The sequence below is a fragment of the Schistocerca serialis genome, chromosome 9 (genome assembly GCF_023864345.2).
Source record: "Schistocerca serialis cubense isolate TAMUIC-IGC-003099 chromosome 9, iqSchSeri2.2, whole genome shotgun sequence".
NCBI classification, from domain to species: Eukaryota; Metazoa; Arthropoda; class Insecta; order Orthoptera; family Acrididae; genus Schistocerca; species Schistocerca serialis.
In genome coordinates this window covers 144489578-144502651 of record NC_064646.1, presented here as the reverse complement: position 1 = coordinate 144502651, position 13074 = coordinate 144489578, and the positions used below count along the sequence as shown (strand labels likewise).

General features: G+C 43.7%; 1 protein-coding gene across 1 annotated transcript in view; it reads left to right on the top strand.

Moving 5' to 3' along the window:
• The window catches only part of LOC126419274 (probable ATP-dependent RNA helicase kurz), a 130614-nt gene extending 118806 nt beyond the window's left edge, over nucleotides 1-11808 (top strand). The window contains exon 16 of the mRNA XM_050086441.1: nucleotides 11651-11808. Coding sequence (XP_049942398.1) covers nucleotides 11651-11727 — 77 coding nt within the window. The 3' untranslated portion in view covers nucleotides 11728-11808. The remainder of the gene's footprint in view (nucleotides 1-11650) is intronic.
• Nucleotides 11809-13074: the final 1266 nt, after the last annotated feature.

Sequence of the window (13074 nt, the reverse complement as noted above, 5' to 3'; positions counted from 1 at the left end):
TTTACAATAGTTTTGTTAATACACACTGCTGAAAGAAATATGACACTATAGAAGATGCTAAACCCCAGAATTCAAACAAAATCAAAATGTTGTTCATTTTAATTACTACTCTTCATAATGTTTCCTGGATGGCCACAACATTCAGCTTCCATTTGATTCAGCTTTCAGCTTTAATTACTTGTTCAGTTTGGTTACTTTGACTTTCAACACTACAGTCCAGCTAATGAAAGCACTTGGCAATATGTCCCATGAATGACATTACCTGTTAAAATGAAGTTGTTATTCAATTTTAATTACTGTTCAATAATTTTACTTTAGACGGACATTGCCATTTACACTTTACAATTCTTGACTTTAATGTTAATGAATGAACCTTTCCTGTAATTAAGATTTCACTCGCCTGCAATTATCTTTGCTCAGTGCCCAGTATGATTCCAAAATATATATTTGGTGGTTGTGTGAATGCTATTTATTTACATTTTAAGGGTCCGTTGACATTATTTATAAACTATGACATTTTTCTTTGTCATATATGTGATGCAACTGCGAGGGACGTCGAGCATGTCCCACGTGTCCTCCGATCGATCCACTGCTGTGGCCGCCCTGGATACTGCCTGCACTGAGGTTGACCCCTCACCCCTGGTGGAGTTGGAGATCATTCCAAAGTCTGGCAGGCAGCGAAAAACTTTCCAAGGGGCCTATCGTAGGGCCTCCCCGATTCGTTTGACGAACGGGTTTCGGGCATTATTTGTGGCTGACAATGTCTCTGAGCCGGATGCAGTTGTCTACTCTGTTCCAGAGGAAGCTTCTTGGCCCTCAAGGTCTGGGCATTCACAGAGCGTGGGTTTGCTGGTAGTTGGGAGCTCCAACGTTAGGCGTGTAATGGGGCCCCTTAGGAACATGGTTGCCAAGGAGGGGAAGGAAGCCAGTGTGCACTCTGTGCGCATTCCGGGGGGTGGGAGTCATTCCGGATGTGGAAAGGGTGCTTCCGGATGCCATGAAGAGTACAGGGTGCAGCCAACTGCAGATGGTGGCTCATGTTGGTACCAATGATGTGTGTCGCTTTTGATCAGAACAGATTCTGTCTGGTTTCGGGCGGCTAGCAGAAATGGTAAAGACTGCCAGTCTTGCTTCCAAGATTAAGGCAGAGCTCACCATCTGCAGCATTGTCATTAGAACCGACTGTGGTCTTTTGATGCAGAGCCAAGTGGAGGGTCTGAATCAGAGGTCAGGCGTTTCTGTGATCGTGTAGGCTGCAGATTCCTTGACTTGCGCCATTGGGTGGTGGGTTTACGGGTTCTGCTTAATAGGTCAGGAGTCCACTACACACAGGAGGCAGCTACACGGATAGTGGGGGCTGTGTGGAAGGGACTGGGATGTTTTTTAGGTTAGAGGGTCTCAGGGAACCACAGAAGGGGCGTCCGTTTAAAAGTGGGCAGGTAAAACAGAGTAAAGTAGTTGTAGAAATGATTGGTTTTGTAGTTGTAAATTGTCATAGCTGTGTTGGGAAAGAACCAGAGCTCCAAGCTCTAATAGAAAGCACTGAAGCTCAAATAGTTGTAGGTACAGAGAGCTGGCTAAAGCCAGAAATAAGTTCATCTGAAATTTTTTCAAACGATCTAATAGTGTTCAGAAAGGAAAGATTAAATACAGTTGGTGGTGGAGTATTTATTGCTGTCAGGGGTAGTTTGCCTTGTAGCGAAATTGAAGTAGATAGTTCATGTGAAATAGTATGGGTAGAGGTTATATCTGACAATCGGACTAAACTGTTAATTGGCTCGTTTTACCAACCCCCAAACTCAGAAGATATAGTTGCTGAACAGTTCAAAGAAAACTTGACTCTCATTTCAAATAAGTACCCCGCTCATACAATTATAGTCAGTGGTGACTTCAATCTACCCTTGATATGCTGGAAATATTACACATTTAAAGCCGGTGAAAGGCATAAAAGTCATCTAAAATTGTACTGAATGCTATCTCAGAAAATTATTTTGAACAATTAGTTCATGAGCCCACTCGAAGCGTAAATGGTTGCGAAAGCATACTTGACCTTTTAGCAACAAATAATCCTGGACAAATAGTGAGTGCTGTGACGAATACAGGGATTAGCGACCACAAGCCAGTTGCTGCTAGGCTGAATACCGTAACACCTACAACCATAAAAAAGAAATGCGAAGTATATCTATTTACAAAAGCTGATAAAAATGCTCTTAACACCTTTTTAAGAGACAGTCGTCACTCCTTCCGATCTGATCATGTAAGTGTAGAAAAGTTGTGGAATTTTTTCAAAGAGATAGTATCAGCAGCAATTGAGAGATATATACCACATAAAGTAATAAGTGATGGTACTGATTCCCCATGGTACACGAAACAGGTCAGATTGTTGTTGCAGAAGCAACAAAAAAAAGCATACCAAATTTAAAAGAACGCAAAATCCCCAAGATTGGCAAAGTTTTACAGAAGTTTAAAATATAGTGCGTACTTCAATGCTAGATGCTTTTAATAACTTCCACAACAGAAATTCTGTCTCGAAATCTGGCAGAAAACCCAAAGAGATTCTGGTCATACATAAAGCACACCAGTGGCAAGAGGCAATCAATACCTTCACTGCACGATGACAACGGTGCCACTAAAGTATAGTTATTAAACATGGTTTTCCAAAGCTCCTTCACCAAAGAAGACAAAGTAAATATTCCTGGATTCCAGTCAAGAACAACTGTCAAGATGAGAAATATAGAAGTAGATATCCTCGGTGTACCAAAGCAGCTTAAATCACTTAATAAAGGCAAGGCCTCCGGTCCAGATTGTATACCAGTCAGGTTCCTCTCAGAATATGCTCATAAAATAGCTCCATATTTAGCAATTATATGCAACCACTTGCTTACAGGAAGATCTGTACCTAAAGACTGGGAAATTGCTCAAGTCACACCAATACCCAAAAAGGGAAGTAGGAGTAATCCGCTGAATTACTGGCCTATATCAGTAATGTCAATTTGCAGTAGGGTTTTAGAACATATACCGTATTCAAACATTGTGAAGTACCTCGAAAGTATACTGTATTCGAACATTATGATGTCCTTCAAAGAAAATGATTTATTGACATGTAGTCAGCACGGATTCAGAAAATATCATTCTTGTGAAACAAAACTAGCTCTTTACACTCCTGAAGTAATAAATGCTATTGACAGGGGATGTCAAATTGATTCCATATTTTTACATTTCCAGAAGGCTTTCGACACCTTTCCCCACAAGCGTGTTCTAACCAAATTACGTGCCTACAGAGTATCGCCTCAGTTGTGCGACTGGATTCATGATTTCCTGTCAGAAAGGTCACAGTTCGTAGTAATAGACGGAAAGTCATCAAGTAAAACAGAAGTAATATCTGGTGTTCCCCAAGGAAGTGTTATAGGCCCTCTATTATTCCTGATCAATATTTTCCAGCTCAGGTGCTTTTGGCTCACCTCAGATGGTCACAGCACAGCACTTAAGCTCTTATTTATCTTTGGCCAAAATTCATAACGAATGATGGTGACCACGTGGAATATGAGTAGCCGTGTTAGGTTGTTTGCAGATGATGCTGTCATTTACTGTCGTGTAAAGTCATCAGATGATCAAAACGACTTGCAAAATGATTTAGATAAGATATCTGTATGGTACGAAAAGTGGCAATTGACCCTGAATAAAGAAAAGTGTTAAGTTGTTCACATGAGTACTAAAAGAAATCAGCTAAATTTCGATTACCTGATAAGTCACACAAATCTGAAGGCTGTAAATTCAGCTAAATACTTAGGGATTACAATTACAAATAACCTAAATTGGTATGATCACATAGATAATATTGTGGGTAGAGCAAACCAAAGACTGTGATTCATTGGCAGAACACTTAAAAGGTGCAACAGGTCTACTAAATAGACTGCTTACACTACGCTTGTCTGCCCTATTCTGGAGTATTGCTGTGCAGTGTGGGATCCGCATCAGGTGGGACTGATGGATGACATCAAAAAAAATACAAAAAAGGGCAGCTCATTTTGTATTATTGTGAAATAGGGGAGATAGCGTCACAGACATAATACGTGAATTGGATTGGCAATCATTAAAACAAAGGCGTTTTTTGTTGCGGCGGGATTTTCTCATGAAATTTCAATCACCAGTTTTCTCCTCCGATTGTGAAAACATTCTGTTGGCACCCACCTACATAGGGAGAAATGATCAGCACGATAAAATAAGGGAAATCAGGGCTTGCACAGAAAAATTTAAGTGCTTGCTTTTCCTGCGTGCCATTCGAGAGTGGAACAGTAGAGAGATAGCTGGAAGGTGGTTCATTGAACCCTCTCCCAGGCACTTTGTTGTGAATAGCAGAGTAATCGCGTAGATGTAGATGCTCAACTGTCATGTTATCATTCTAATTGTATGTCAGAGATGGTGTTTATGATTAAATTTCTATCATCATCAATAAAAGGAAATTTTATCCAATGTAAAAGTTAGGGCTGTCTTTTGTTCTGGATTATCTATGTGCTGAGAAAAAATTTGTCTTACTTTTAAATATAATTTGTTCATTTTTATGATTTTAGAGATTTATGTTTTTCTCCTCCCACCCACACATCTACATCTATGTTCCTCTTGGCCCAAGAGTCCTTCAAAACAGTGCCACTCATCTTATCTCTGTTTTGACATAACTAAAATACAAAAATTATTTTCCAGTTACAAATGTAATATTGTTCTCGGATAAAGCACTGTTCCAAAAAGAATTCATGAATCAATGTAAGCCTTTCAACATATCTGATTCACTGTAAGATACGTAAAGCATATCAGAATATGAAGTGTCGATGTCTGTCTGCTATCTTTAAGCCAAGGGTTATCTACAGCTCTAACTAAAAGAAGTCAAATGAAAATCTTATATATATTTAAAAACTTTTTCTTTTTTTTTGTGAACAAAACTGGAAACATAGTCTCTCTGGTGTTCAACACGCTTCCGTCAGCACATAGGAAATGCACAGATTCCTCTGAAAAAAATCCTTTTGGTTATGTGCACACCACTCGTGCATCTCCTGCTGCACCTCATCATCAGAACAAAATTTCTTTCCTCCGATGTCCTCTCTGAATGGTCGAGATATGGGGTAATCACTAGGTGCAATTACCTTCTGCTTCAAAGTACTGCAGTAGTTGTTCACAGATGTCAGTGTGGCCTTCTTTCAATAGCATCCATCTTGCAGATACTTTGTGAAACTTACGCTAATGTGAAGTGCTGAGCCATGACTAATGTTCAGATTTGTCACTGTTTCATCCGTCATCACAAGATCATTTCCCATCACAATCGCTTCAACGGCTGCAGTGGACTCTGGTGTCACATCATGGTGTGCCTGACCTAGGTGTCTGTCATGGAATTCAAGCAATTTCTGAACTTAAATATTCCATTCGTACATTTTCCGCAGTGATAGACATGCATCACCATACTAGACCTTCATTTGCTGATGGATTTAAATACATTTTGTACCATCATTGCTATCCCAGAGAGCTCATGATTCTTTCGTGAGTTCATACATGGTGCCTATGGGTCCCCGAGCTATTACTGCCCAGTCTTCATTCCCAAACTGCATTTCCTTCACTGTGCCCCTCCCTCCCCATCCTTGCTCTTTCCCTGCTGCCCCTCATTCCCCACTGCCCCCTCTTTTCCCACTCTTTGTTCTCTCTTATGCCGACCTGGCTATCCGCCTGGTTTCCTGTATTCCTTGCATTTTGTTCCCCTTGCCTTTTCTCTTTCATCCTTACTTTTGGTGTTTTTGATCTTCTTTTGGAGTTTGACCTCCACTTTTACATTTTCTGCCTGTAGTGTGAGCCATTTGGGAAAAAACTCCCTCCCTAGTGTCTATAGTGTGTATTCCTCTCCCTCCTTCCTTTCCCACTGTAGCCCCCCTCTGCACCATTAGATCATCAGCATATGTAGCCAGTCTGTCTGGTGGGGCTGTCTTGTACCCATCCGAGCACCCTTACAACACAGGGATCACACTTCTGATACTTGAGCTATTGCCTCCCCATTTATGCCTAGGATTACAGAGCATTGGCACTCCCAGCAACAGCCACCATGCTGTAAGGCCCATGCTGTTTCCAGGTGGCACCCATGGGGAGAGACCCTGACGAGTGGTGGTATCAGGGCAGATGCTTTGTGTGCAAAACGACCCTGTGGCCAGCCCTTCCCTGGCCACACCCTGGGAGGAGAGCCAAACTTGCCAGCTTGGAGTGAAACAATTTCCACGGTATCTGGTCTGTAGTAGGACGGATGGGGATACATTCACCACCACAAAGCCGTAATTTTTTGCAGAAAATATCAAAGACAAGTTTGGTGAAGCGGAGAGTCTCAGGAAGATGCGGTCGGGTTCATTTTGATCAAAACCTCTTCTGCTACCCAGTTTGCAGCTCTTCGTGCTTGTGATCGTCTTGATGATGCCCCATTGTACATTACACCTCACTATTCATTGAATAGGGTCCAGGGAGTCATTTTTCACAGGGATCTCATCCTTCAAACTGATGAGGAATTCCGGGTCAATCTGAAATGATGGAGCATTCATTTTGTTTGGTGCATGCAGAAAAGTTGTTAAGACAACCGCACCGATGTAGGCGCCCTTATTCTGGCTTTTCAGGGAGATACTCTCCCAGAGAAGGTAAAGGCTGTGTGTTATTGGTGTGACATGAAACAATATGTCCCACCACCCATGAGGTGCTTTCGGTGCTTGTGTTTCGTGCACATCTTCCCGATGTATGGCGGACCCTCTATGTGGTGACTATGGACATCCACTCCAGGAGGGGAACCCCTGCATTCCGCCACCTGTGTGTGTAAATTGTCACTCTCCACGCTCATCATATTGCCCGGTGTATAAGAAAGAAAAGAAGATACAAGAGTATAAGTCCCTGGATTGTTTATTTTATACTAAGGCTTGTCAGAAATTTAACTGACTTCATCATGTATCAATGACTTCTGCTTTTGCCTCTGTTATGTCCTTTCCCCCTCCTCCCTCTTTCTTACCCCACTCCCATCCCTTTTTCTCTCCCCCTGCCATGCAGTTCCCCCACCCTCCCCTCCATGTGCCGCTCCCCTACCTGGCTGAAGAAGTGCCCTCCTCCGTCAGCACCCACTAGTGCTAGGGCTCCCTCCCAGGACTTCTTCCTCTGGCTGGAGGCTACCACAACTCAGCCACATGACACACAGTCTATGCACTCCAAAGTTGCCCACTTTCATTTGATTTCAGATCTTGCAGAAGCTTACTGACCCTCTGTGCCCTGTCCTCCTCAACCTATGAAAGAGGAGGAGGAGGACAAGCCCCCATCCCCTTCCCCCGGTTGTTCTATCTCCTCCTCTGAGTCATCATATTTATGGATGTCATTCCATCGTCTATGGTGACGTGGTGACCCAGCGGCATGTTTGTCTCCAGCCACATCGCCTCTCATGTGGATACCCACTCCTTGATTATTCAGTGGAACTGTAATGGATACTACCGTAACCTCCCAGAGCTGCAATCACTTATTGTCTTTTACTCAGCAGCTTGTGTCATTCTTCAGGAATCTCATTTTAATGACTCTTCGTGGGTTCTGTGCTTTCTATGTGAAACAGGTCAGCCGCACGACAGCTCCGGTGGCTTCTGCACATTGGTCCATACAGATATTGTTAGTACATGGATCCCTCTTCATACTCAGTTTAAAGTGGTTGCCATTCAGGTCTGCTTGGACTCTGCTGTCACAGTTTGCAATCTCTGTATCCCTCCTGACAAGCCACCTACATCTGCTGCCCTAACTCCCCCTCTCCCTTCCTTGGAGATTTTGATGCCTATCACTCTTCGTGGGACGGAACTCCGTCATCTAGCCAGGGGTTCGTCATTGACCAATTTCTTGTGGACCATCACCTGTGCCTTCTTAATGGTGGGTCTCCTACTCACTTCAGTGCTGCAAATGGCACTTTCTCTGCCATTGATCTTTCACTCTCTTCCCCTTCCCTTCCCTTCTTCCTTCCTTACACTGGCTGCCACACAATGACCTCTGTGACATGACCACTTCCCATTGATTCTTTGGTTCCCTTTCCACCCTCTGATGACCAGTTTACCTCACATGGTCTTGCCATCATGCTGATTGGCCTCTATATATCTCCCAGATCACATTTCCACACTCTTTGTCAGGTTGTATTGATGAAGTCATCCATAATCTGTCAGAAAAAGATAATCCACATTGCTGGCATTGCCATTCCCTGCTTGATGGGCTTCGTTCGTCTACAGCCAGTTCAGTGGTGGAGCATGGTTATTGCCACTGCTATCTGTGATCATCACTTCCACGCGGTGAACCTTTTACTGAATGGGAACTTCCGGCTTTTGCTTCTTCTGGCTCTCCCTTCTTCCCACGATTCAGCTTTTGGCCCTGATTCCACCCATAACCAGTAGGTTCAACACCTCAGTCCTCCTCAATGCCAGTATCTCCTCCAGATGTTTAAATGTATTTGACTCCAAGGCATTTTCCCCTCTCAATTGATAACAGCATTGTGGTTCATATCCTTAAGCATGGCAAGGTTCCATCATCCCTGGATTGTTACTGACCCGTCAGCCTGACTAATGTCTCCTGCAAAGCACAAGAATGGATGGTGGCTCATCAGCTCAATTGGGTCTTTGAATCTCAGGACCTTTTATCTCCTTACCAGTGTGGCCTTTGGGAGATATGACCTCGGATCAGTCATCTGCTTCAATTGAAAACTGCAGTTCAGCATGCATTTTCTCAATGCTGCCATCTTATCACAATTTTCTTTGATCTTTGTAAGACTTATGGCACAGCTTAGCACCATCACATCCTCCTTATGCTCCATGAATGGGGTCTTCAAGGCCCCCTCCCCATTATTACTCACCAGTTCCTCTCCCATTGATTGTTCAGAGTCCTGTTTGGTGCAATTCTCAGTTCTCAGTGGACCCAGGAGAACGGTGTTCCACAGGACTCTAATCACTATTAATGGACTTGTGTCCTCTTCCAGATTGTTGGTCACCTTGTTCTCTACGTGGATTATTTCTGTATTTGGGCTAGCTATGACTCGGTGGCCTCTGCAGAATGAGAGCTCCAGAGTGTCATCCAGCATGCTTCCATGTGGACACTTTCACACGGTTTTCAGTTCCCTCCCCTTAAGTTGATGGTGGTGCATTTCTGTTGCTTTACTATGGTCCATCCTAATCCAGAACTTTAAGTTGATGCCCAACACCAGACCGTGGCCCCCCAGCTCCCTTTCTTGGGTCTTCTTTATGACAACAAGCTTACTTGATTGCCCCATATCCGTCCGTCATCTGAAGGTTGGCTGTTTGTCTAACCTCAATGTTCTATGCTTCCTTGCCCACACCTCTTGGGAGGCGGATCATTCCAACCATCTCCGACTTTACCAGGCTGTCTCATCTGGATTATGGTTGTCAAGTTTATGGATCAGCTGCCCCTTCCACACTGCTCCTCTGGGACCCAATTCACCATACTGATATCCTTTTAGCGCTGGGTACCTTTCACACTAGTCCTGTCAATAGTCTTCTGGTTGATGCTGGGATCCTGTATGCTGGATCAGCTGCCCCTTCCACACTGCTCCTCTGGGACCCAATTCACCATACTGATATCCTTTTACCGCTGGGTACCTTTCACACTAGTCCTGTCAATAGTCTTCTGGTTGATGCTGGGATCCATCCCCTTTCAATTTTCCAGTCCCAACTCCTGGTTTCCTGTCTGCTCTTCCCCTACTCTCCACTCCTATTCTATTATTTTTGCTGCTTTGGATCATCGCCTGCCTGTTGCCTCAATTGCTCCAATGGTGTTCCGTTGTTTTTTCCATACACTCTTACAGGAGTTTCAGGATATCATTGTTTTTTACATTGATGGTTCTAAATCTGCTGATCATGTGGGATGTGCCGACACATCTTCTGTTAGCACAGAACACCATCTGTTGTCTGCCTTGAGAGAAGTGTTTACTGCGGAATTGATGGCCATCTATTGGGCCCTGTTGTGCTTTATTAAATGGTCCTCCGTCACCTGAGTTTTGTTAAGTACAGACTCAATGAGTGGCTTTCAGTCTATTGCTCAGCGTTTTTCCCTCCATCCTCTGGTCTCTGCCAACCATGACCTAGCAGATGCTGCTCGGTTGGTCAACTTCCTTTGGGTCCCTGGCCACATACGTATCTCGGGCAATGAACTTGCTGATCGTCTGGTTGGGGGTTGGCCACCTACCACCACCCCTCTCCCTCCCCCCGTTCTCTGTACCCTACATAAAATTCATTTTTGCTCAATTGTAGGCTGACTGTTGGGAGACTAACCCCCCCCCCCCCCCCCCCGCCCCATCTAATAAACTTCACACGCCACCAAGGAGACATCCACAATGGGTGTTATTCCCTCTGTCTCTCCCAATGGGAATCTGTCATCCTCTGCCATCCTCTTGTTGACCATACTAGGTTGACCTATAGGCTTTTACTCCACAAAATGACCCCCTCCCCCCTTTCCACCTTTGGAGTTGTGGTGGTGTGCCCACGGTGATCCATATTTTGTTGGACTGCCCATGCCTTTTGGGCCTTCACACTAAATATGGCATCCCATCTTCCTTGTCTTGGGTATTAGTGGATGACTCTCACATGGTTACATCTGTCCTCAGTTTTATTCATAAAAGTGGTTTGTACTTTCAGGTATGAGTCCTTGAATTTTCCTCTGGAATTTGAGTCCCTCAATTAGCGTAGGCATTGATTATGGAGTCCTTTACCTTGCCTCCGCACTGGCCAGATACTCCCCACCTTTTCTGTACATTCTGTCTGATCTGTTGTGCTGTTTTTTTCCCCCGTTTCTTGTGTATTGTCCCCATTGTATCATAATAATGGTGTGGTACTGTGCGTGTGTCGGGGGGACAATTGGGTGGTGGTGCTGGTGCCCCACCGTGCATAGCATTTCTAGGGCACCCCTGCTCTCCCTATTTCTGCCCACCCCCCTCATGTTCTTTCTTCATCCTGCTGCCCTGATGTTCCTTTTCTGTCTTTGTTTGCACATTATCCCTTCCCCTTCGCTGGACTATGCTGTTTGTGTTATTCCTCCCTTGATTTCTGCCATCCTAGTTCATGGTACTGATGGCCTCGCTGTTTGGTTCCCTCCCCCAAAATTAACCGACCAACCCAGCATACCTTCACTGCTTAGAAAACATATGACAGAATGCTGTTATTCCTTCATGAATGTCGCAAGCAGGGCAGCCATTTTGAGCTGGTATTATGGCCGCGTTTCACAAGTTTGTTGTGTGCTGCTACCCGTAGGGCATTCCGTACTGTGAACTTGCAGAACTTTGGTGTGAAATGTCGATTAACTACACTTTTAAGAGGTTTCTATTTGACTCCTTCTCATAGCTACATTGGTAGTCAAGTCACTGCCCCTTCATTTATTCCAGCCAGCCTCCAATTGCTCATTGGCTTCTGTAGTGGCACGAGAGAGAACTAGAGGCAGCACACAACTCAGATATGTGACATACTAGCCGGTTAACCAGATCAGATGACCAGTTTTATTAGTAATTCATATACTACAGAGCAATTTCACTTTTTAATTCATGTATAATAATGAGTAATGTTTCAATGAAAATAAATTATATCTTTCATTATGTAAATAATTTTAATTTATGTTTCAGATTTATTGGAAGCTTATCAAAAATGGCTGCCAGAATCTGCTTATAATGAAGCTGCATTGCTGTGGCCACCTGTATAGAGATATATTGTGATGAGTGTAAAGATAATTGTATGTTATTTTTGTAATATTTGTTAAATAAATATTATTTATATTTGTTAATTAATGTAGTGTGTCAGTAACTTCATTTTTCTTGTACCATATTAAAAATAAATTGCAGATTGGTTGCATTGAAATCATCAAGTCTGGCTGTCAAGCTGGAACCTGGATGGTAGGTACTCAGAGAGCACACAGGATAAGGTTACAATTATGGATGGGGCCGTAAACAGTTACTGTGAGTCACACAATCACACACAACTTTATTTTTCTAAGAACCACTGATTTACACATTGCTTTAAAACATCACAACTAGACAATATGGCTGAAGGCCTAGTTAAAGAAAACTTGAGATGCTTTCTGGGCTGAAGGCCCAAAACCACACCAAAAACAAGAACGGCTGAAGGCTTGGCTTAGAAATCAAAAGCAATTAAAAATAGAAGGTAAATTTTTTAAAAAAGAGAGAAAAAAACATGTAATTGAGTTGAAGTTAAATAATCGGATGGCAACCCAAACTAGGGATGGCCCAAGGACCGACCAACAATTTAACCAATTCCCTTCCGTCCGACCAATGGCACAACGATGGAAAATATCAGCTGAGTACAAGGATACAAACAGCACTACGTCTTCAGAAATTGGCGTCTAAAAACAGCCAAGGGAACAATAACCACTCTAAAGAAAACATGAACCAAACAACTTAAAAGGCTGTCAAACTGCATACCGTTCTGGACAGCACCAACATGACGAGGAAAGGCACACTGTCAGGAAACTACGCTAACAACCAGGGCAGGTAACTGGGATGTTAACAGCCGCAGGGCAGAAAATACCACTGGTGCACTTCACTGGCAAGTAACAGTCAATTTGATAATTAATCACAATATAGGAAGACAGCTGCAAGATTTTGCCGACTCCCAACACATCATACGTTGCTCTAGTCCGAACAGCCCAGGGAGCAACAACCCGCAAATGAACGAAGAGATGTCATAATAGTTGAGGTTTCATAACAGGTTAACTGATCATTCAACTTCAGCATCCAGGTTCAGTGGGCAACGAACTTTGTCGCTCTCGCAGCTAGCACCTCACAATCCAACAGCGCGTGCACGCTGCTAGCAGTCCTGACCTGGCCCTCACACTGTGGAGACTTCCTGGCTGCTCCGTCCCAACCGACTGACTACCACACACACCATTACCACCCGGAAATACTAGCGGTCCCACCAAAGATAGTATGACAGTACTAGTCTCGATAAGCGCTGCTGCTGCTGCCACTCAAGGAGGCAAGCCAGCAACTTCGTTACACCAGTAAGTAAGGAAGAATCAAGATGCCACTCGATG